Source organism: Gouania willdenowi, chromosome 6, assembly GCF_900634775.1.
Source record: "Gouania willdenowi chromosome 6, fGouWil2.1, whole genome shotgun sequence".
Lineage (NCBI taxonomy): Eukaryota > Metazoa > Chordata > Actinopteri > Blenniiformes > Gobiesocidae > Gouania > Gouania willdenowi.
Window position 1 is genome coordinate 22,557,582 of NC_041049.1, and position 24,019 is coordinate 22,581,600.

General features: G+C 38.2%; 1 protein-coding gene across 1 annotated transcript; it reads right to left on the minus strand.

The window, feature by feature from the left end:
• Positions 1–10,118: 10,118 nt before the first annotated feature.
• On the minus strand, positions 10,119–21,939 carry pfkfb3 (6-phosphofructo-2-kinase/fructose-2,6-biphosphatase 3). Its single transcript, XM_028451337.1, has 15 exons — positions 21,688–21,939; positions 19,501–19,626; positions 19,313–19,406; positions 17,859–17,925; positions 17,693–17,767; positions 17,324–17,380; positions 16,399–16,523; positions 16,094–16,301; positions 15,171–15,317; positions 14,995–15,099; positions 13,689–13,818; positions 13,478–13,605; positions 13,214–13,396; positions 12,354–12,376; positions 10,119–10,651 (listed from the first exon to the last, which is right to left on the minus strand). The coding sequence occupies exons 1-15, from the start codon at positions 21,755–21,757 to the stop codon at positions 10,645–10,647; spliced, it is 1,545 nt and encodes a 514-aa protein (XP_028307138.1). The 5' UTR covers positions 21,758–21,939; the 3' UTR covers positions 10,119–10,644.
• Between the last annotated feature and the right edge of the window lie 2,080 nt (positions 21,940–24,019).

The window sequence follows — 24,019 nt, forward strand, 5'->3', positions numbered from 1 at the left end:
AAACACTGAGAGCTCACATGTTGCACCAACATATCAGCCCCGTCAAAGAAATCAAGTGTGGTTTTGTCCAGTGTGACTTTTTTGTGTCAGTGAGAAATATTGTTACACTGCAGAAAAGAAAAATGTGTACCGCACACAACGACAGGAAGACAATAGCGCTGACGGAGGAACGGCGTGTGTGAACAGGAGGTCAGGATGAGTATCAGCCCTCGTAACGTCACAGATGGGAAATCTAATTCCACCACAGTGTGTGGAACCTGTTATGAGCAGTTCTGAGGGGAAATTCAATTGTTAATAAAGTTTTAAGATCACTCAAAGGTCATGTCTTCCTATAGAATGATCTAGCATTTTTACCCGTTGACTGGTTAAAGCTGCTGCTGATGAACCCTATCACCTCTTCAAACAAATATAGACACAGTAGTGTAGTCCTCATAGAACAATGAATTCAAGATATTTCCTCCGTAATCGGGGATAATTTTCCACAAACAAATGTAAAGGTTGAAATTGCTTCTCGCTAAATGGTTTTGACACAAACAACAAGGATGTGTGCTAAGACACAAATTGAATCCATTCTTTCACATTCTTTTTCCGCAGCTTATATAAAATGTCTCAACGCTACTGACCTATTGGCCGCTAGGTGTTCAGTCCTCATGTTACATCTAGTATCTTGATGTTTTAAGTGCACCAGTTGGAGATGAATAGTTTATAGTTGTATTCTGTTCCATTTGGACTCTTAAAAAGGGGTGTGCATTGAACACTGAGTAATTTGTTTCTTTTTTATCAATTGTTTTTTACACAAAATAACGTTTTGTTCACTAACTGTTTACAAATGACATCGCTTCCAGCCTTTGTTTGGTTAGAAATGGCCGCCTGAAGGCATCGACTGTTGTCCGGCAACACAGGTGATTTTTTTTTTCTTCTGTACTTCATTTAAAAAATCAGTGTACATCAATCAATAATGTTGCAATGTGTTCATTAAACGCATATAGCAAGTTTGACACAAACAAATCGGACAGATTTAGTTTGACTTTACCTTGCACTTAATGTTGGAGGTCATTTTATTTTCATACCTTTTTTGTTTTTCCTTGAGATGATAAAATACAAATATTTTAGTCACGGATTGTTTTAAAAAAATAAAAATAAAAAAAGGAAGATGATTAGCATAATTTGTGACTTTGTTACAAACACATGAACAGTTCCTTATGGCTACATGTTGCCTCAAGCATAGAATGTGTTTCCGACCATCCTCTGAGAATCCTTGCCAAAACTCTCCAATATGCAAGATCCATTGGGATTTTGGCTCCCAAACCAAAACATTGTAAGGTCCACTTGAAATTGGCTGTCAGCATCTCTTTGGACTCCCATATTTTCATTTATGGTACATTTTTAGAATACAACTCAAGACTTATCACTTTAGACTTGCTGATACATGAGAAATCGGAGAACTACTGGACTCAGCACTTTGGGGTTATCAAGTTGGCACTACGCTTCGTTGAATCAAATCCAAGTCCTTTCCAAGTGGCTCAGCAAGGAATGAATCTGTGTGATCCTATTTGTGAGGTAGAAGAGAATGTTTTTCCCCCTTTTTTAAGACAAGGCCGGTAAAACCGAATAATGTGTCTTTGTCTGTAAGGTTTCCAATCAAAATGAGCTGTTTCTGTAACACTTGGCTGTCCTATAGTCTTAATTGTAGCACACTAATGGGAGAATAAAGTGACCCAGTGTTTAGCTTCTGGTGTGCAGCTCTTGCATAAGATCATTAACCAAAAGCCTGAGATGTAAACAGAGACCTATTGTTGGGCCACGGAACCGGGGGGGGGGGGGGGGGGGGGGGATTTGACCTGGTGCGATATAAGCAGAAGCAAGTACACTCCCTTAACATGAAGAGAAATAAGGTCTATATAGTTTTAATAAAGTACTTAATTTACTCTAAACAAAATACTCTAATAACAGTTCACTTAAAAAAAAAAAAATCTATTTAGCATTTTTGTTAGATTTTGTCATGTGTAATATAAATTAATATAAAAGGTATACTCGACTCCTTCTGGGCCTAATTTATTCATTTCAGTTTCTTTCCTCTCACAAGTATGCACACAGTGACGCCCAGGAATTTTTACCAACGATGCAACAATCCGATGAATAGGGCTAATGTTCCCAACTTGTGGGTTGTCGTGCAAAAATGGGTCACAGATCTGCTTTTTGTGTCACCAAAAACAAGTGATAGATCTTCGGTTTTTCTTTTTAGGGTAATTCCTTCATGTAGTGTTAACATTTTGTAATCAGAAGACAACTTTGACATGTTTTTAAATTGTGTCTCTTGACAATTGTTCTACTTGACGATAAAAAGGTTGATGCATTTTAACTCATTCATTCATCATCTGTAATTTCTGTTAGCATTTACAGAGGATGCTGTATAAGGGCAATAGAGGGGGGTTGAGAAATGTTGCCCTTTTATCAAGATGACCCATTCTTTCTGAAAAGAGGTTGCATGTTCTCCTCCAAGCGGACACTTATATCTGAACATTTTGAAAGAGGTTAGTCAATTTACGGTTGTGTTAAATATTTCTTTACTTCTGCTGTGAGTTGCACATCTTCGTCTATTTCTCACAGCATCTTATGAAATGGAAAACATTCTCCTGCTGGCGTTCGAGGTGGACGTGACTTTCCTCACGACAGAGTGCTTCTTTTTTTCCACCCGTTCATCCTCTCAACATTTTTGACACTCCTTTTCGTGTCTGCTGCAAACTATGATCCTATTAGTCAGCGATCTAGAACCTATTTACTAGGTGAGGATTTAGGATGAGTGAGGACAGCGATATAACAGAAGTAAGCTGCTGTTGGCTAATGGCATCAGGAGCACTCTGTAGAAACATCCTGGCACCGTGTCCTGTGGACATTTAGCTCCCTTACAGTCACATCACTAATCTTGTGCCTATTTTTGTAGAGCAGATGATGTTGATGCATTACCTGCAAAGGTATTACCGAAAGAGGAACAAATCGGTTTGATTTGAAAAGTTTCTATTACTGTGACTATGGTTGTCTTTCTAAGTTCCATGATTGCAGACACATATGAACTTTGCAATGAAACTTGATGGCAACAGTTTGAAAGCATACGTCATTGTAAGCTTGCATAAGGCAGAGCTTATGGCCCACGTTTTGCTTCTGTTTCCATTTTTGTTTCCAAAAAGTTCCGCTTTCACACGGCAACGTTTTCAAAACGATCTCTGTTTACATGAGACCCTGGGAAGCGTAAAAAACGATGTTGTATACATGCTAGGCCAATAGATGGCAGTATGATTTTGCAATGAACCAAAATAGGCGCATTTGCAGAGACACTTCCTCTGAACACAAGTAAGATTAGCGCTTTAAGGCAGGCATACACTGTGCGATTTTTGGCCCACGTTGAGCCGATTTTTGACTTGTGCGTCTATTTTGTGGGATCAGGACGAGTCTCTGCTAGATCGCATGTCGTGCATCGTGTAGTACACATGAGGTCACAAGAAGCGATTAACAGTCGGTTCGTATAGTGTGAGAACATGCATCGTGAGCTGCGCACATTCAGGCTCTGCACTTGAGTGGCACAGTTTGAGCTGAAGCTGAGTACAACGATTGAAAAAAGGCCGGCAGAATACAGGCGGAACCCAAATAAAGCAGAGGGAGAAGCGTTTTCAAGAATTTCCACTCTGGAGGCCCATTTTTAAAACGTTCAGTTTTCAAGCACCAAAACGCCATTTAAAACGGACAGCCACAACGCAACAAAAGTTTGGCATTTTTACTAGAAAACATTCTCATGGAAATAAGGGGTATGTCTGGGTTTACAGGAGGTCTTGTGTGCTTTATCAGCAGGGGTGCTAAGGCAAGTCAGATAATCTGGGGGTCTCTTTTAATGTAGATCCAAATGTGTATTGAAAGATTTGCTATCCTTTTAATATGGAAAGAGAGAAGGGGGTAGCTGGCAGTTTTAAGGGATGCCTTTGTCTCCAGGAATCTGGGGAAAGTTTAGTTGATTCCATCTGTGGGGGAGGGAGGGCACCAATTGTCCTTTTTGAAGGCCTTCTATCAAAGTTAGGGGTGCCATGACATCCGTAGTGGAAATTAGGAGAAATCACATGGTCTGTACCCGCTACAAGGCCTATACTATTGCTTTATCTGATCAAAAAAATGATTTTCTCCAGCAGTTTTCTATGGCTACGGTACATGATGTTTTTTAATTCAGAATAACTCATTTTTTAATTCAGAATAACTCATTTTGTGGTCTGCTTCGTGTTTACATGGAAATAGTAATTTCCGAATTGAGATTTATATGGCAAACCGGTTTAGTCGGCTTTATTTAATTCCACTTTAGGTCTGGGGTTTGGGAAGGGTTCTGATTGGACGAGAACGAGACGTGTCATATTTATTGGGATAAAACACACTACAAAATTCCGGTTTTCGACTACAACGCAGAAGACCACATGAGAACTGTTTTCTCTTTTATTTTTATTGTAGTTTTGAAGCATCATTGCGGCAAGACGTGTATGCGCGGAACGACCGGAATTCATTTAATGTGTAATGAAGTGTTTACAAGAATGAGGAATTATTTAATTTGGAATTAAAATCGGAATATACCAGCCACCTGATTTGGATTTAAGTTTAATTTGGAATTAAATTTTCATTAAGAATTAAGTGTTTGCAAGGTCAGTTTAAAGAGGATTTAAATGTGGCCAATGTGTATCGGTTTTAAAAGCTTAATCTATTTTCATTGCTTTGATATGAAAGTAAATATAGCTTTGGATCTGTTTTTTAAAAGAATTAGTAAAAGAAGTATATTTTAGTAGTATATAGGTTGAACTCACGGTCGGTGTGTGCAATCTACTGATAATGAAAAATGGACTTGATTTATATAGCGCTTCATCCCCACGGAGGTAGTTTCAAAGTGCTTTACAATATCATGATTAGTTAACACACCAATGGGACAGAGCTGCCAGGCAAAGCACTTGTCAACTATTGAGAGCAACTTTTCAGAATCAGAATCAGAATTAGAAAAAGTTTTATAACCAAGTAGTTTACAATACAAGGAATTTGTGCAAAAACAGAAACGATAGAAAAATAATTATAATAATAATGATTGAGGCTGGTGGCAGATGGGAAAAAACAGTTTTTGTGTCGTGAGGTTCTGGTCCTGATAGACTGAAACCTCCTGCCAGAGGGGAGAGTCTGGAGCAGTTTGTGTCCAGGGTGGAATGGGTCGTCGTCGGCTACAATCTTCCCTGCACACTTCGTACAGGTCCTGGCGGGAGGGCAGATTGCAGCCAATGACTTTCTCTACAGAGCAGATGATACGCTGCAGTCTGACCTTGTCCTTGACCGTAGCTACAGTGTACCAGGTGGTGATGGAGAAGGAAAGGATGGAGCTGTAGAAGTTCACCATCATCAGTCGCCTCCGGTAGACTAAACTTGCTCAGCTGCTTCAGGAATTACATACTCGGCTGAGATTTTTTTATATCAGGTCCTGCAGGGAGGTGATGGTATACTTAGGGTTCAGTGTATTACACAAGGACACATGGACACAGACAGGTACAGCCCTGGGATCAGAGAACGACTCTACCACCTGAGCCACAGTCGCCCATATCAATAGATGTTGTTGTGATGTTGGAAAACAATGTTATTCCACCCAACAAAGCACTTAGTCTGATCACAACTTGGTACATTATTTCCTTTGTACTCTGCTCTTTGACCTCTAGTTTTAAAATAGGGCCATGCGTTACTTACTACAATTCAACACTCGTGAAATGCTCAGCCTCGGTCACAGGAGGCGTTTACTGACCCTGAGAATACAATGAGAATTATTACCATACCTATTGATGAGTGCCATAGGGCAACAGATCACCTCAAAAGGCTTTCATGTCACTGTAACCGTAATCACAGAGAACACACGCTCCTTTTAATTTGCTCTGCTTCATTCAAGGCCTGCCAGGAGGACTTATCCTCTCCATTCAGTTCAGGATCTCCACGTCAATGGCTTCCGCACAAAGAGAGTGGGATCAGCTTTCCATCCTGTTGAGGAATGATGCAGGCAGCGCATTCTTTACAAAACAGAAGTGGCTCAAACACAAATGTTAATGCTTCAATTGTTGTACACTGATGGGAAATAGCTTTGTTTGATGGAAACACAGTGCAGTCATTTGGGGAGTTCCACCAAAGCCATCAGATCAGATTTATATTCACATTTCCTGGCATGGGTGTTTTTTATTTTAGGTTGAAAGACAGCTGGGTCAGTGGAGGAAGGATTGCCAGGTCTGGCTGTAAATGGTGGGACAACTATTCTGTGCCACTCTCGTAAAGACATAAAGATGTATTTAGTGATGTTGCAATGCTGACACAAAGGATTGGGATTGGCCTGAAGAGGAATTATGTAAGGCAAGGCAAGGCAAGGCAAATTTATTTGTATAGCGCATTTCATACTCAAGGCAACTCAATGTGCTTTACATGATAAAACATTAAATTGTTTAAAATCAATAAGAACATTTAAAATCATCAGTAAAATCAATTAAAATCATCAATTAAAATCATCAGTAAAATCATCAGTAAAATCAATTAAAATCATCAGTAAAATCATCATTACATCAACAACATGACAAAAAATCTCTCTCAATCATATGCAGTAGAGAAAAAAAGTGCCTTTAACTTTGATTTAAAAATGTTCACATTAGATGCTGACTTCAGCTCTGCTGGCAGTTTGTTCCACTTCTTTGCAGCATAACAACTAAAAGCAGCATCACCATGTTTACTGTGAGCTCTGGGCTCCATTATCAGACCTGTGTTTATAGATCTGAGAGACCTGCTGGGTTCATACCTGACTATCATGTCACTGTAATCCTTTCAGAAATCATGTCATAAATTATAATATGGATATCATTTTAGCCAGATGTTTCTCTCAGCAAATTATTTACAATTACATCCACTTTCAATGAAATAACTATTTCAGTCCCCTACAATTGAAGAGTGGGAGATTATAGTTAATGACCTTTATATCATGGAAAAAATCACATTCTCCATCGGAGGTTGCTGACATTTTTTTTTGTTGAACTGTCTCTGTGTCTATTTGTATATTACATGTGTACACACTTCTTGGTTATGGTTGTAAATAGTAACTGAAGTAAAAGACTCCAAAATGGAAAAACAAGGGAAAGGGGTATAAAAGTGTTTTAATCAAGTCATGTCAGAGACATCTTTTTTTACTAAGTTTCTTTTTTTCTGATGTGTGTAAACATGACTGTTAATGTGTAAAATGCCCTTGAACCTTTTATAAATAAAGATTATTCTTTTTAAAGAAAAAACTATTTCAGGAGAGGCACAGATTGTGGCGTTATATTTCTGTGCAAGGGTCATAGAGTTTGTGTGTTGTCTACGTGCTATCATGAGAAGAGATTACTCTGAGTTTAAGTGGGACAAGGACACATTGCAAGGTAATTGTAGAGGGTGGCTCAGGGCAAGGAGGAGGTGCTGAGTCATTGGAAAGGCATGCAGTCACCTGCAGATGATGAGTCAGGCTGTGAAATATGTGCAGAAAGTGTTTTGTTCCCTTAAAAGTCCATCCAGACCAAAATGGGTTACGCCGAGCTGCACTTTATGTCATGGGTAACCAGAGTGAATTGGATTGCACTCAGTGCTCCATCAGTGCAGCATTAGTCGGCTATTTGTGGAGCTGTGGGCTGGCCTGTTAGCGCTGAGCCTATACTACCATTCAGAAGCCTGACACAGCAACTCCTCACACACACACACACACACACACACAGCGTATCTCTGTCAACAGCTAGCTACATAGTTATCAGTCTGTATCTGCCAAGTATTAGATTATTGCAGATAAAGTTTTACTTAAAGTAAAAATGGTGAATATTACGGAAGCCCTAAAGGGCCATGCTTTCACACATTTTATTTCCTCCATTTTCCCATGATAACGACTTTGATTTCTCAATATCTCGAGATAACAAGACTTTGTTTTTCCATAATAACGAGTTAATTTCATTTGTTTTCCCCGAGATAACAGGATCATTTATACAATAGTGTAGTATTTTAAATCATTGCAGGAAACATCATTCAGTGTAACAATGTCAGAGGAGCAGGAGCATATAGATCACTGCATCAGGTATATTTTCATTCAACAATGAAATAGCATTATGCCTTGCTATTACAGATAATATACACATTAGTGTGCGTACTGTAAAAAGACGGTTAGCAAGGTAACTGCGGTAACGCCATCCGAGCGTCAGGAAAGCTTGGTCGCGCTATCCTGGCTTCAAAATATAGTGGCGCTTCTACACTGAGTTCAATGGTAAAGATTGTTGGGGCCGGTGGTGTGTAAAGGACAGCTCGTAAATATGTAAATAGCAGACCATCATATTTTTGTGTTGTTTTTAATGAAAGTTTTGCTGTTATAAAGAACTTTTTCTTTAAGTGTCTTGTTTCTTTATTTAAAGAACACAATTCATACAGACGTATGAAAAGCTAAATTTATATTTAGACAAAAACGCAATCAAACAATTAAATCATTTTTTGAATTGATGAGATAAAAATAAGTAAATTAAAAATGTTGCCTGTTTTTATTGGAAATATTTTTCTGTATTTTCTATAAATATATATACAGAATTTTTCTCATCAACAAAAAACAAAACTGAAAAATATTTCCTATGAAGAATATCTCCTGACTGCTGGTTGATTTATGTTCTAGTTTACAATGCTTTTTAAACATTCTAATCATGTACCTCCTTAGACAATTCACGTACCCACTTTTGGGAACCTTGGAGTAAAATTTTGGTTTTTCCCGTAATAAATACAGTCCTTGCTCTGTCCTGCATGCTTCTTTCTGTAGATATGCTGCCATAGGTTTGTGGTGTAGATGAATCTCTTGTTTCACTAAACACTCCAACTGTGAAAAAGTTATTTTATCTTTTGCTGTTTTTCACCCATTTTCATTTGTTCTAACCCCAACAACATAGTAGTTGAGGTTTATTTTCCTAAAGTCGCCTGTTGTCTGGAGTTTTAACCCTCTGAAAAGTCACTTTTTGAGCGCTCCTAGTCTTAAAAACAGGCTGTTTTTTGGGCCTTCATGTATATGCATGAGTAGCTGCTCCAGCGTGTGTTTATCACAGCAGCAGTAAATCATTACCATCTTTCTTCTCCTCCTCACCCTCTTATGACCACAGAAATAGTCAATTTAAGACAATGGTCCATTATTTTGGTCCAACCGCTGCTTTGTATTGGGTCACAAACCTGTCAGATCATCCCATAAGGGTGGTATAACAAACTGTTGTGACCGTGCTTTGATTTATCTATATACTGGACGTAAAGATATTAACTGTAATATCAACCTGCCTTTGCTATGTTTGTTTTACCTGTGAGGTAGTTTGAGAGAGGGTCGGAGCAGCCAGGATTGACTGGAGCTACGCTGTCACATCTGAAGAACGCGAGAAAAATACAACTCATTGTTTGGAGCTGACTTTTTACGAAATGTGGACTAAACAAGGTAGGGAAGAAACATAATGTTGGCCCTCTGAATGAGGCTAAAGGAATTTATATCACTGTAGAAAAACCATTATAAAGTGATTCATTCATATTACTGCCCCTTAAATTAAACGCTACTTCTGGTATTTTTTTCCATGTTAAAAACCACTTCACCTCATTACTGCCTCACAGATTAGGAGTTAAGAATTGAACTTAAACACTATTCCTCCTTTCACAGTCATTTCCTGAACACGACACATGACTGACCGATAAGTCCTCTCACTGTGACTCAGCCTTCCGTGTCTGCAGACACCCCCCTGCTCACTGTGTACTCTTCAGATTAGGACCATATAAGGCAGCACAATGGATGACTGCCAATACTCGTGTTGAGATTTCAGAAGGGATGAAGGAAGACCTGCCCCAATGTTCCCAGCAGTGAATTTATTGGTCCACGAGATAGGGAAAAAAAAATAAACAATTATACAACATACTGCATAGATATGCCTCCAGGCATTCAATACCAGGTAAAAATAAATATGGGATTAAATATGTCAGTTTTTCTTTGTTAACCCAAAAAACAGGTTGAAGTAATTAAGACATGTACTAAGAGAAGAAACAAACTTTTGAGGTTTACACATTTGCATCCCCTAGTTTAGTTTTGTTTCTTATTTACAAAGATATTTCCAGCACAAATTGGTCTAGATCATTGATGTTTGTGAACACAACAGTAAAATACAAACCAATGTGAACATTCACTTTCTGTGGCACAGATACTAAAAAAATATTAACAACAAATGTGCCTATAACACGCAGCGACACGGAGGGCCTTTCCTCAGAGAGGCAGCGTCACATGTGCAAAACAAGCAGCACAGGCACTCGATGGTGAAACATCACCTCCAACACTGAAGTGAAGAGCATTGTGAAACAAACACCTACAAAGAAACAAAAAGCCAAAAACATACCACCGCTGTGCAAAATATCGCTTTGATTCCTTTAGGGAGCTGAGGCAGCCATACTTCCTACAGGGGGAAATGTCTTACTGATGATGAATAAATATTACAGTGTCTTTGATGAAGTCCTTCTTCAGCCATCTGTTTGCTGAATGTTATCATGTATTTCACTGGCAGGACTGAAGGACATCATGGAGACAAGATGAGCTTCTCAAGTTCTGTAAACAAAACAAAACACAAATCACTTTAGATGCTTCTTTTCCCACCACCATTTAGCAAACATGTTCACAACAGCTCTACAGTCGAAACAACCCTGAATACTGTCAAGCAAAGTAATCCCTGAACCACAAGTTGCATCATCTGAAGTTTGTCAAGTGCTGGTTTGCTCTGATATCTTTAGAGGGCGGGAAAATGATATGTGTGTGAGTTGCTGTGGTTACACTTTAGTAATCCTGTGATGGTGATGAGCACACGCCCAACAGGGCTGATCACACACTGCAAAGGACAAAACAGCAGGTTGGGCTGCAGTCCAATGCATTGTTGGAATTGTTTCATAGCAAACCTGCTCCTATAAACATAACGTTCCCTCAATATTTCTACTGCTGACTTTAAATGTTCTTGTTGATTTTGAAGCTGTTGAATGTTTTCTGTTGCACTTTTTTAAATCATGTAAAGCACATTGAATTGCCTTGTGAATGAAAAAAAATAAGATTTACATGTCCACCGACGACATTTGTTTTAAAGTGTGTGAAAAAAAGAAATGTATTAAAAAATGAAAAATTCTAACCTGAACTTTTTTTTTTTTTTAAATCACTCATTTTACACTGTAAAATATAGCAGTCTCAAATATTTTTCTCATCAACTAAACATGCATGAAAGTGCTTGAGATAGTGGCGAATTAATATGTTATAATAGTAATAATGGCAGGTCTTTTGGAACCTACTTAGAGGTTTTGCTCATTTTATTCATTTTTTTTTTTTTTTTTTTACCTTGTCTGCACATGCTGTCGAAGGTTAACACTACAAGAAGTGCAATCTTTTGACAGCAATGCATATTTTATTATTGCAATTAAATAAATTTATTTATTTCATTGCATAATTGTGACCGTCACCAGCCCTCCCTAGGGAAGGGTAAGAAATACTTTATTAAAGGGAGGATGTAAAAGAGAGAGGGCAGTGTTACACCAAGGTGAGGGGTTGGAGGGGGGTGGGGAAGTTAACAGGGAAGAGGGATACAAGATAGGATATAGAATGGGTGGGGAATAGTTGTTAGGTTTTAAGTGATGCGATGTGAAATTGTGGTTGTGTATATTGTGCTTATTGTTGCTCGTTTTATTCAAACTTTCTTTTCCAAAAAAAATGGCAATTTTTAGATATTTTACCATAAAAAAAAAATTAAATGTAAACAACTGTTGGCTATAGACTATCCAGACTCTTGTTGTGAAAAGGCTGGTTTTAAGAGTCTGTGTTCTCCAAATGTCATTTTAACCTAACAAGACTGATTGTTTGTACGTCTTCATACTGGAAGTTGGCAGCTACAGAAATATGTCAAATGTCTTGTAATTAAATCTATTTATATCTTGGGAATTTTGGTTCTCGTAGACTTAATCTGTGACTCATTTGCTTTCTACAAATGTTGTATCTGGCAGATCTCCAAGCAAGCGCTTTGTTTACGTTTGAGATGCTATGAGCCACACCACCTTTAGGTATTAAAACAAGCCAAACACACACAGGATGCGTCAGCAATGATGGAAAGAATGAAGTGACGTGTGCTGGAGGAGCATCAGGCTAAATCAGACTCAATTACAGCACGTCTAGTCCTGTAACCCATTTGAGTGATCCTGATAGACTGATTGTTTACCACTGTAGAGTCTTAGATTATGAAACACAGCAGAAGGAAAAGTGAACAGCTGATACTTACAGACAAACTTTTCCCAGCCAGTGCTGCACGGGGCAAAGGAGAGGAAGGCAGGGAAAGAGGAAAAAATAAATAAAGACAGAAATCATATGAGTGACAGAGTTGGGGTCAATTATAATTGTGTAATTGATAGTAAATTACATTTATGGTGTTAATATAATTGTAACTTTAAAAACCAGTTGCTGTCGTAATCATAACTAAATAATAATTGAGTTTAGATAATGACTTCGTAATTGGCATGAAAATGTCAATTATAATTTTACACAAAACTGGGGAACCATGTTACAGTTCTACACATATGTAGTTAATTATTAAAATATGTTTCATATCAAGCTTTCACACATTTTTCCATTTAAGAAAATAAGAAATTGAAGGTACACAGACACAAAAAAGGCTCAGGCTTCCTAATCAATGAAAATATAGGTTTCAATATTTTTGGTGTGGGTGTCTACCAAGGTAACCAATAGATTAAATGATAGATATTTGTTTTTATTTTATTTTACAGCTGATTTAAGACCCGTTATCATAAGAGATGCTAACAGAAAGCTAACACGAGAGGAAAGTTAACTTATATTAGAATATTTATTTCGGGCTCAGTAGTTGTGATTAATTGTAATTGAAGATCAGTAAGTGAGAACGTACTTGTAATTGACTTTCTGAGGATAAAAAAAATTATTGTAGTTTTATTGTAATTGGAAAAAATGCAGGTCACTGTATTTGAAAATGTACAATGTAATTGACCCCAACCCTGATGAGTGGACACACAGAGAGGAAACTGATTCAGGAGAAGCTTGAAAAGGTTTCCTATGGAAGCTGAGCATGGCTGAATCCTGGTATGTATTGATCATGTGTGGTAGACCCACCTGGCCAGTCAGGCTGAGATGTGAGGGACTGCACAGGGCCAGAGCAGTCACAGAGGGAGGCAGCTCCTGTAGGGGAGCTTCATCCAGGTCATGGATGCGAGGCTTCTTGATGTTGGTCTCTGGACTGGTCAGAGGAGTCACACTGTTCCTCCTGATCAACGTACCAGGGCCACGTTTCACCTCCTGCAGAACCACAGACGGGATGGTTGTCAGAGGTCAAATGTCAAAAAAGTTTTTGCAGACTTCACTTTCTGATGCCACTACCTCTGGCCTGTCTCTGTGGGTGTTTACGGCCTCCACATTCAGAGAGATGGACTCCACTTTGCAGCCATAGGCGACTGGGGTGAGCTTCAGCACGGTGTGGAGGGGACACTTCAAGTACGGCATCTCATCTGGAATCATAGAAACACTGTATATAAGAGAAGGTACTGGATTTGGCTTGTAGTAAATTATTTGTGGACCAAATGGTGCCAACCTGCACTTTTATCCAGGAAGTAAGCCAGCAGGCAACGCATGACGGCCTGATGGCAGATCACCAAAACATCCCCCTGCCTCTCCAGCTCCATGATCACCGGCTCCACTCGTTGCACCAGATCCTGGTAGGACTGCAAACCAAAGGATCACATTCAGTCACTTTCTAGACCAAATTTATACAGAGAACATGCAAACTCCACAAAGACAAAAAGCTCCCATGTTTACCACGAGTCAAACCCAGTGCCTTCTGTGGAGCAGAGGTCCTACCCACAACAACAAAGTCACATGGCATCTTTGGTTATGTTTATCACATGAAAACAGCATTCAGCATGTTGTTTAGAATACTTTAGTCAAGCTGTCTATGTCATAACAAAAAACAGGAGTCAAATTATTTGTTGATTACAAATAATCAACAACTATTTACCTCTGCCTGTAAATAGTGTTTTTTTTGTTTTGTGTCTTTCCTTAATGTGTCAACTTATCGTTACTGTTGTCTTGATATGTTTTTTCGATCATGTATTTTTGTCATGTTATTGTATTTTATTTGCTTTTTTAACATCATGGCCAGGGGAATACAGATGAAAAACAGCCTCCTTGGCTAATTCTGTTTTTATTTTTTTTTAAACTCATGTTTTATTAAATTGCACTGTCCCCTAGTGAAATAAACTAAACTGAATATTGGCAGTTATCTGAGTTAGTGATCCTGATCGTGGTACCATGATTATTCTCACTATAAAGGCTTGGAAGACATTTCATCTCCATTAATAATGATACATTAGGTCCAACCTGACATAACAGTCAAATTTCATTATGATGGGTTAATTACTAAACAAGATAGGAATTTATGAAATTTTATGAATGATGAGATTGGGATCCAGAATGAGTAGATTGATCCAGATCCCCTCCAACATGTAACAGAACCTTCCAGGACGTAAGGTCCATCTTTGGTAAAAATTTTGTCAAAATAGGTTTTGTGCTTTTGGCACAAACCGCCTCATTTTGTATGATGACAAAAATACTGGTGAAAATGACAAGACAGTAGCAGCTCCAGGGAGGTGGAAAAAAAAGGTAGATCAGGGATCTGAAACTTTTATCACAGTGGGGGCCACAAAAATGTGATTGACTGTTCCTAGGGCCACATCATCTAAAATCATTTCAGCATTAAGAAAAATGATTAATCTGAACAGTAAAACTAGAAAGTACAAAAGTCTCTGAATTTCTGGCATTTTGTGTGTTTGTTTTGGGGACCACATAACATTATACAACACATAGCATGTCTGAGGTAGATAATGTGGTTGTGTGAATACCTCTCCGGCTGGGTAACGGTAGTAATATTTATCTTCATCTCTCAGAGCAAACTCCTCTGGAAACTTCTCCTTCACCTCCTCATATGTCATCTCCTCACACACTCCCTGAGAGGAACATAAACAAATTAGCAGTGCTAACACTACAGACTACCAGTGTGTCTCAGAGCTACACTCACAGCGTCTATCTCATTCAGAGCCTTCCACTGCTCGTAGGGCACTCCCAGGTGCTCAGCGGTCTGGATGCTGCGGCACAGCTGGCTGGTCCAGACCTTCAGGTCCTTCAGCTGCTGCTCCTCCAGGAAGTCAGCAAGAGCAGCTGAAAACTACAGCACACACAAATACAGGGTATTTAAGAAACTCTCACTCAAGAAGTAGCTCAAAATGTAAAACCATGATTCAGTTTCAAAATCATCCAAATCCGGCTGCAGGGGAAAGTAAAAATGGCTGAAAAAACATGAATCATTGTGTAAATGACCAAAATCTCAGTAGAATGGCACAAGGATGTAAAATATCTGGCAAATTTCCACAGGAACTTAAGCACAGGAATTTAGGCAATATTAAATAAAAAATGAAACTTTTCATGAGAATTTTTTATTGAAATTAATCAGAAGTTGGGAATAATTTTAAATCACTGCATCTTATCAAAACATAAATATTAGCATCCATGCAAAATAATACACTTTAAAAAAAGAAACATGTAGAGCTTTACAATTATTCAAGCGGAGCTTTTTCATTGCATTTGTGACTAATCAAATGAAACTCTGTTTTCCCATGCTTAAATGACATGAGGGAAGTCATGTTTATTCTCAAATGTTAAAAGAAAGCTATTTTTTCCAAAATCCTGCTCAATCCTCAAATTATGTAATAAAAGTGCTTATATACTCTACATACATACTTTCCTTTATACATGGAAATTCAAAGTAACACAAATGTTCAATTCCCCACCTCTGCGGCCCACTAAACGCAAACTTATCTGTATTAAGCCCCTGAACTAAAATGAGTTCAACACTCCTGATTTAGAACTAGCTACACTCACAAATCTCAGGTAAATAACAAGCTGTCACCAAACCAAATGAAAACATTCAAACTCCATTCCTACCTTTCTGCCTTGGAGCGACAGTCCAGCATCTCCACCCAACCGTCCCTCCTGGTTGTCCAGGCTCTCCCCATGCCGACACAGGTAAATGGTCCGAGGCTGGACGTGGATGTTCATCAGGTAGTAGACAATCTTACTCTGAACGTGATCCTGGATGCGGTTGACCAGGAAGCGGCGACCCACATCTATGATCTTGATGAATGAGAGATCCCTGAGAAGACAGAGCACACAGGAGGAGGGTTTGTGATTGAAACCATAAATCAGAGAAGCTACAGCAAACCAATGAGAGCGCTGCACTGATCATTTACCTGTCGTGATGGTCGGGGTCCAGGGGTTGGTAGCTGACCTTGTAACACTCAATCCTCCTCTTGAAATCCAGCATGGCCTCCGTTTTGTTGCAGTCCCGGTAGTCAGGGCAAGACACCTTAACTTCCTGTGTGTAGGAGGATTAGTGTCAGACAATGAGCTGCTGAACTCACCCTAAAGCAGGGGTCACCAACATGGTCCCAGTGGGCACCAGGTAGCCCACACGGACCATAAGAGGTTCCCTCAGCAGCACTAGTAAACAATGTGCTTTGTCCAAAAATCTGATTTATTTGCCAGGTTTCAAACTCACAGATAAATATACAGGTAGACCTGGAAACAAAAACTTAACCTTGTTCTTGTTTTAGCTCATTTATTTTTAACTATCTGGTGGCTGTAATAGTTTTACAGTTTTTATGTAATATCTTTCATAAGCTCTTACGCTGAGACAGTACTTTATTGTTTTTATGTACTTGTCTTCTGTGCTATTAATTTGTTTTAAGAAATGTTTTGTATTATTTTGACACTGTAAACTTTTTTTATTTACTGCTGCCAGGGCTCACTTGTAAAAGACAATATTAATCTCAATATGGTTCTCCTATAATGAAAAGATGTAGTCAGAGCCTTAGTAGAGTTACATACTGCTGCATTTGAAAAGTTTTTGTATTAAATTAACCTTCCTTAAATGTTTATTTTCATTGAAACATAAGGACAATTTTATGTGAAGCTGCAGATTGTGATAAGATGTGTACAAATGTTACATGTTATACAATTATTTATGTTGAAAATTAAACAATTGCATCAATTAAGAATGAAAAAAAAAAACATTGCATGTTGAAACATTTCTTATCTTTTTAAGTGATTGCTAGTTTTCCTTATTATCTTACCCTTTAATTAAAAAAAAAAGAAAATCAAACCAGTATTACTCACAATGATGTTTGATGCAATGACATTGGGATCGTCGCATACAGACTCAATGAAGAAGATCTGCAGGAGAAAAACAGATTGTTTGAAATTTTGCCTTCAATTTTTCACCTTTGCTCAGACTATCAGCAAAGCATCAGGTACTTTTATTTATTTATTTGTTTTTTTTTTTTGTTTTTTCGATAAGGGACAAAAAACAAAAGAAACGGAAAAACTGTGTGTACAAGGAAACCCAACAGAGAAAAAACACTCAGATGTTCAAAATAAAAAATAAGATCAGTCTATTAATATGTATGCTCATATTGCTTCTGTCTGTTTGGACTTCTAGAAATACACACTAAACACAATAGGAGGAAAAAAAAAAAACTGACTAACCTTAAAATTATTCTCGCTTCCAAACTTGAGAATCAAATCTCTCCTCTCTCTAGTCGTGTTTGTGGCATCAAAGACCTAAAAAAAACAGCAGATAGCTCATTAGGTCAATGTTAACCGTCAAACACACTGAAGGGGAAATTAAAGAGGTGCATCATGGGAAGCTCACCGCAACTTGTCCTCCCTCATCCGTCAGATAGGACTTAACATCTCTCAAGGCTGCTAAGGCACACTGCCTGAGAGAAAAGAAGAAAAAAAAAAAGAGCTAGTTAGCATCAGTGGTATTAAAAACTAATGGAATATTTCCATTTCCTGAAGAAAATGCAAGTGAGCAATAGCCCCATTTAGTGTGATGTATGCATACTAAATTAGGTGCATGCGCGCGCAGGCTCCGTGCAAAACAACCGGAGAACTGCTTTGTACTAGCATCTGCATTGAAACACTTGTTTTTGTATAAAAACAACACAATGCCATTGTGTTGCGTTGTTGATTGCACAAATAGGACTTAAATTTTACAACACACCGGCTGGTGGGCACCCTTTTCAGAAGAATAGACGAGACTAATGGTTGCGTGCTATCAAACACAGGGCAACGGCTGACACACACGGAGAGAGAGAGCGTTGGAACATTCTGGATAAAGTACAAATCAGCTGGTTTATGATAGAAATAAACAGTATAAAGTTGCCAAATAACCACGTTACATTTGTTCAGAAGCGATCATGTCAACGTAATGGCTGCTGAGGCGATGGTGCACGAGAGCGGACGGAGCGCTATATCAGTCTGGATCCAGTAAAAAGTGACCATAAAAAGCTGTAAATGGACTGATATGCAGACGTGGGACGGTGAGGAGGAGACTTAATGTAGAGATGGAAATTAATCCGTTGAAACTGATCAGAATACGCAGAAATACACAGAAACCTTTGGTAACAGGAGTACAGCAGCCCGTCCACAACAAGTAGTTATAAACATCTAGAGACCTAATGCTTTTAGGTTTTTCTATAAGACATGTATAAATGTCTGGCCATTGAACATCGGGCCAGGAACGCACATAGGATGACCACTCTTTTCACCTGTACTTAAAGAGTTTCCTATAATAAGCGGCCACGTCCTCAGGTGACAAGCTTTCTACATACTACGAACTTTTTTCCAGCTTTAACAGCGGTTCATTCATTGCCATTTTTCGAGCATCACATATGTAAACAACATGGTTTATGCACCGAGTATGCGTGCGCACGTCAGACACGTGTCTCATGTTTGTCGACATTGAAATGGGTCTATAGCATAAACGCTGACCTAGCATTAGCTGAACATAAACAATAAGGTTGAAAAAGCTTTAAATTTGTTGAAAAAGTCAAAAAAGTGAAAAAAGTTGAAATAGGTTGAAGGTAGTAGCTGAACATGGTTGAATGGTCAAAATCAGTTAAAAATGGCTGGGGATGAAGGTCTTGAAAGTTAAAAAAGCTGAAATTTCTAATAGGGACAGAAAAAATTAAACGAGTTACAAATGATAAAAGCAATAGCGTAAATCTCAGGAATTTTCAGAATTTTTTGCCTCCTGCATCCCCACCAATAAAAAATAAATACATAAAAATATCACACGTGTGTTTTTGCGAGTGCACTCACTGTCTGATTTTCACCGCATACTCATTGTCCGGCTTGAAGAAGTCATAGGAGCTGTAGTTGATTGCCTCCCTGCGGTACTCCCCCACATTAAAGACTACACATACAGAACAAGAGAAACCATGTTTTCTTTTTGAAGTTTTAATTAAAAACTGAACTTGAGGGATGAGCGTTGAAAATGATGAGCTCACCTTTCGTAGGCAGGCCGATCCAGTTGAGGTAGCGAGTGAGTTTCTTGGACATGTACGTCTTGCCTCGAGCCGGCAGACCCACCATCACAATGACGGTGGGTGCTTTGGTGAAGTCAGGGGTGCCAGCTGTGGAAAAAGAAAAGGGGAACATGCCAGTCAATAATGTCATTAGCCGTGTTTCTATTACAGATTTTCGCAAAATAAAAGCAACATTTCTAAATGTCAACAAAGTATAATTGTGCTCTGAACGTGTTTTCATTGGACATTGTTTTGCAAACACCGAAGGCATGAAAAAAGTTAACCAAAAAAAAAAAAATCCATCATGGGGGGGGTCTGGGGGGGATCCTCCCCAAGATATTTTTTTTGATTTTAACACATAAAATAAGTAATCACTTTGATTAAACTGAAATATTGCTTCATCCAGTGAAGCATAAGCTGCTTTTCTCTGCAGTCTGACACACAATCAGGAAGCACGTGTCTGTCTGTGACCCCCCCCTCCTCACATTTTCCTCCCACACGTCGGTCAATCTGACCCACTTCTGTCCCTGCATGATTCAGGATGAGTCTTTCCCTCCACCACACACGTACAGTAGCCCAACACCCCGGGGCTCATCGTGAGATATACAACCACTGCAGACCGTCTCATGTTACCCAGAGGTGCGAGAGGAATGTGGTGCACTGATTACACACCTGTGGAAGGCTTTCTGTTGGTTAATCGATAACCTGCTGGGAATCATATGACCTAACCAGTGAATTTCCCATAGTTGAATAATGATCACTTGTGATGACTCATTGACCGGTTAACATTAACTTAGACCAACTGTACTTTCTCCAGGTGCTATTCTGGTTTACAAAACCACAAATGTATTAAAATAGACCAACGCTCCAACAACTGGAAAATAAAAAAAGGTTGGGAATATAATATAAAGCAGTAGATTTGGCTGTTTGAGATTTTCCTGAAACTGGAGCCAATTGTAAAGAGAAGTAAAACCTAGGGCTGGGCAATATGGACTTAAATTAATGTATCGATATTTTTTCTCAAAATAGAGATACGATATAAATCAATATATATATATATATATATATATATTTTTTTTTTTTTTTTAACTCAAAGCCTTGACAGAAAAAAAAAAACATATCTGGGTTGAATTTGCTGATGTATGCCACAATTATTAATAAACAGCTGCACAATATGTGCCACTTTTGTCTTTTTCTCCTCTAAGGGACAGCACGTGTGAGTGAGTTCTGTAGTGTGGCTTGTTTGGGAGAAGGTCTGGGTTAGAATGCAATCAGTGATCCATCTAACTGAGCTTATCATGCTGTTCTGAGAAGTATCAAAATCAGAGACTATTTTATTAAATTAAAAAAAAAGCTATAAACTAAATATGTATTGTTATATATTATATTGTAATTTCCTATATCACCAAAACAAAAATCTCGATATATTGCCCAGGCCTAGTAAAAACATTGAAGCACCAAATAATAATTGGCTTTTCTAAAAGTGATTAAGGCCTAAAAGCTTTGTCTGCAATTCAAAGAGGACAAATATTTTAATATATAAGAGATGGTTTTCTGTACACAACTCCTTTTGAATAAAGTCTCCATCAGCCACATTTCTTTTCTCTAATATAGTACTAAAAGGCTCCTGCGGACAGGTGTTGAAAATTAGCATTAACATGAGCTAATACACTTAAATCAATACATCTGGTTCGTATTTTTTTTTTTTTTTTTTTTTTTAATTCCTTAAAATTCTACAAAGAGAAAAACTAAAAAAAGATTTTGTAAGTCTTACAAGTGTGTGAAGACCAGGTTATATTTATTTATTTCACTCTTTTTGTTACCAATAGTTGTTACAGCTTTTTTTTTTTTTTTTTTTTTTTAAATTGAAGCCGGAAAAATAATGATCCCCAAGCACGTGGCGTACCGGTCGGGTAACCATGGCGACGGAGACCAGGTGTCGCGCATTGATCACCGGGGTGAATATAATTCATTTTAGATTGCGTTTCCATAGAAACGTGATGCTTCATACGGCGATGATGTGATGAAGACTCGAGCAGCATGGAGCGTGACACGCGGCTGAAACCGTGCGTTTAAAGTCATTCATATCATTAGCGGAGGTGTTAGCGGAGTTAGCTTCTTTAAGCTAGCTGTATAACGATGGTTAGAATGCGGGTTAAACATGCTCACCCCTCCGCTGTCCATCCTTGCTGGGAACCCAGGTCTTTTGGATCCTGTTCTGGGTGAGCTCTCTGGGCATTCCTTTAAAGCCTAAAACAAGCGCTCAGAGTCGCTTAAATCCCGGTGTAAAAATAAAATGTTAGTTTAAAATAAATATTTCTTTCTTTCTTTCTTCTATCTATCTAAGTCCGTGTGTTCAGCTCTGAGGCTCAGCGGGAAGGTCCGTCTAGTTCAGGATAATCTGCGGCTCTGTAGCTCACATCCGCTATTTAACCCCGACCGGCAGGAACGCAACGTGACAGTGATGACGAAATACACCGGTAAGAACACACACACACACACGCACACACACACACACACACACACACACACGCACGCACGCACGCACGCGCACACACACACACACACACACACACACACACACACACACACACACGCACGCTGAAACAGCGCCACCCAGCTGCACATTACACACAACGAAAGCCGCCACATCTAAATCAGACATAGGCCGCATGCGGCCCTCGGTCAAATTTTGTGCGGCCCCCAAAGTTAAACACACAAAATGACAAAAAAAAAAAAAAAAAAAACACTAAACAATAACACATGACAATATACCAAAAAATACAACATTATAGAAAACAAAATAAAATACAAGAGAATAACTACAAAAATGAACAAAACGACAACAGTAACACACAAAATGACTCCAAATAACACAAAACAACAACAAAAATACAAAAAAAAAACCCCTTACAAATTTACAGAAAATGGCAACAAAAGTACACTAAAAGACAAGAAAAACACAATTACTCGGCAAACCCACGCTACTACAAATAAACAAAACAACAACACATATACACAAAATTGACTGCAAAAATGATAACACAAATACACAATATCACTCCAAAAGTCATACATTTTACAAAATACAGAAAAAGGACAACAGAAATGCACAAAATGACTTAAAACAAGCAAAACAACAACAAACATACACAGAATGAAAGAAAAAACACAAAGTTTCTCTAAAAACTCTTTGTTCTTTCCTGTGTTAATGCTCAGATCGGTCATGATTCTGAATGCTGACATGAATGTACATAATGCGGCCCCCGCTGTGATAATAAGTTGCCCACCTCTGATCTAAATAGTGCAATAAAAACTGGTAATGGAAACACCATTTTGGGGAAAAAAACACTTTCATGAGGAGATATTTCAAAGATTTCAATTTTGGAATGTGTCGCAAAAGCGCCATGGAAACTCTTTTTCTGCAATTAATTCCGCTATTTCTTAAAAATTGGTTAATCATGGAATAATTTTGGGTTAATCAATGCACAGGGACAACTTCTACTGTATAATGACTTCATTACTAACTTTACTAACTACCAGATTCCAATCCTACAATCAGACTGTGTCAAGGTATGTAAAGCAATACCAAATGGATTACTACATGTGTTAAAGGGTTCTCTATTTCATCCTCAAAGACAGAAATTAAATGGAAATCTTTTTGTTGGATAAATAGATATCACAAACAAATCATGCCCAAATAAATACATCAGGAATATTATTTATTCAACCTCCAAGTAGACCAGTTACAACATCACACTGGAACTCACTCCATGGGGAAATAAACTGGGGCAAGGCATGGCAGGATGGCATACATACATCTTCAATCAAATCAAAGAAGTCAACTTCAAAATTCTTGACAATATGTATCCAACAAAAAAAAAACCTTAGATATTAATTATAATTGCAAATTCTGCCAAAAAGAGAAACAATTAGTCACCTGTTTTACAACTGCACTGATGGTAAAAACCTCTGGATCCACTTACAGCAATGTATTTAGAATAAAACAGGATATATATATATATATATATATATATATATATATATATATATATATATATATATATATATATATATATAGAGAGAGAGAGACTCATTTACTTTGACAACCCACCTTTCCCAAATACCTCTCACGTCTGATTCAAACCATAATATTCCTTGCTAAATACCACCTACACATAGCCAAATGGAGCCAAACATCACTTTCAAAACAATATTTCCACACGATTGAACCCACTGCAAACAATTAGGCCATAAACATTTACAAAACATTCAAGAATTATATCGACACAGACACCTAAGCCATCCCCTATGATTATTTCGTTTGTTATTCTTTGTTGTCTGATCCTTTTATTGTCTTCCTATTCCTTTGTAGTTGTATGTTCATCTCTGTATTACATTGTGTTGTATTGCATTTAAATTAGTTTAAATAAAGTACAAAAAACAAAAAACAAACACTTTTTCCGTACGTCAAAGGACGTGACGTACGTGGTCACATGAC

What these genes read in the sequence shown, in the direction of transcription:
- pfkfb3 (XM_028451337.1), bottom strand. Translation starts at nt 21,757, where the DNA reads ATGCCCAGAGAGCTCACCCAGAACAGGATCCAAAAGACCTGGGTTCCC. An exon ending in TCATTGCATCAAACATCATT is followed by an intron (nt 16,524 to 17,323) that starts GTGAGTAATACT and finishes TCCTACACACAG; the next exon opens with GAAGTTAAGGTGTCTTGCCC. An exon ending in ACCGTTACCCAGCCGGAGAG is followed by an intron (nt 13,819 to 14,994) that starts GTATTCACACAA and finishes TTTGGTTTGCAG; the next exon opens with TCCTACCAGGATCTGGTGCA.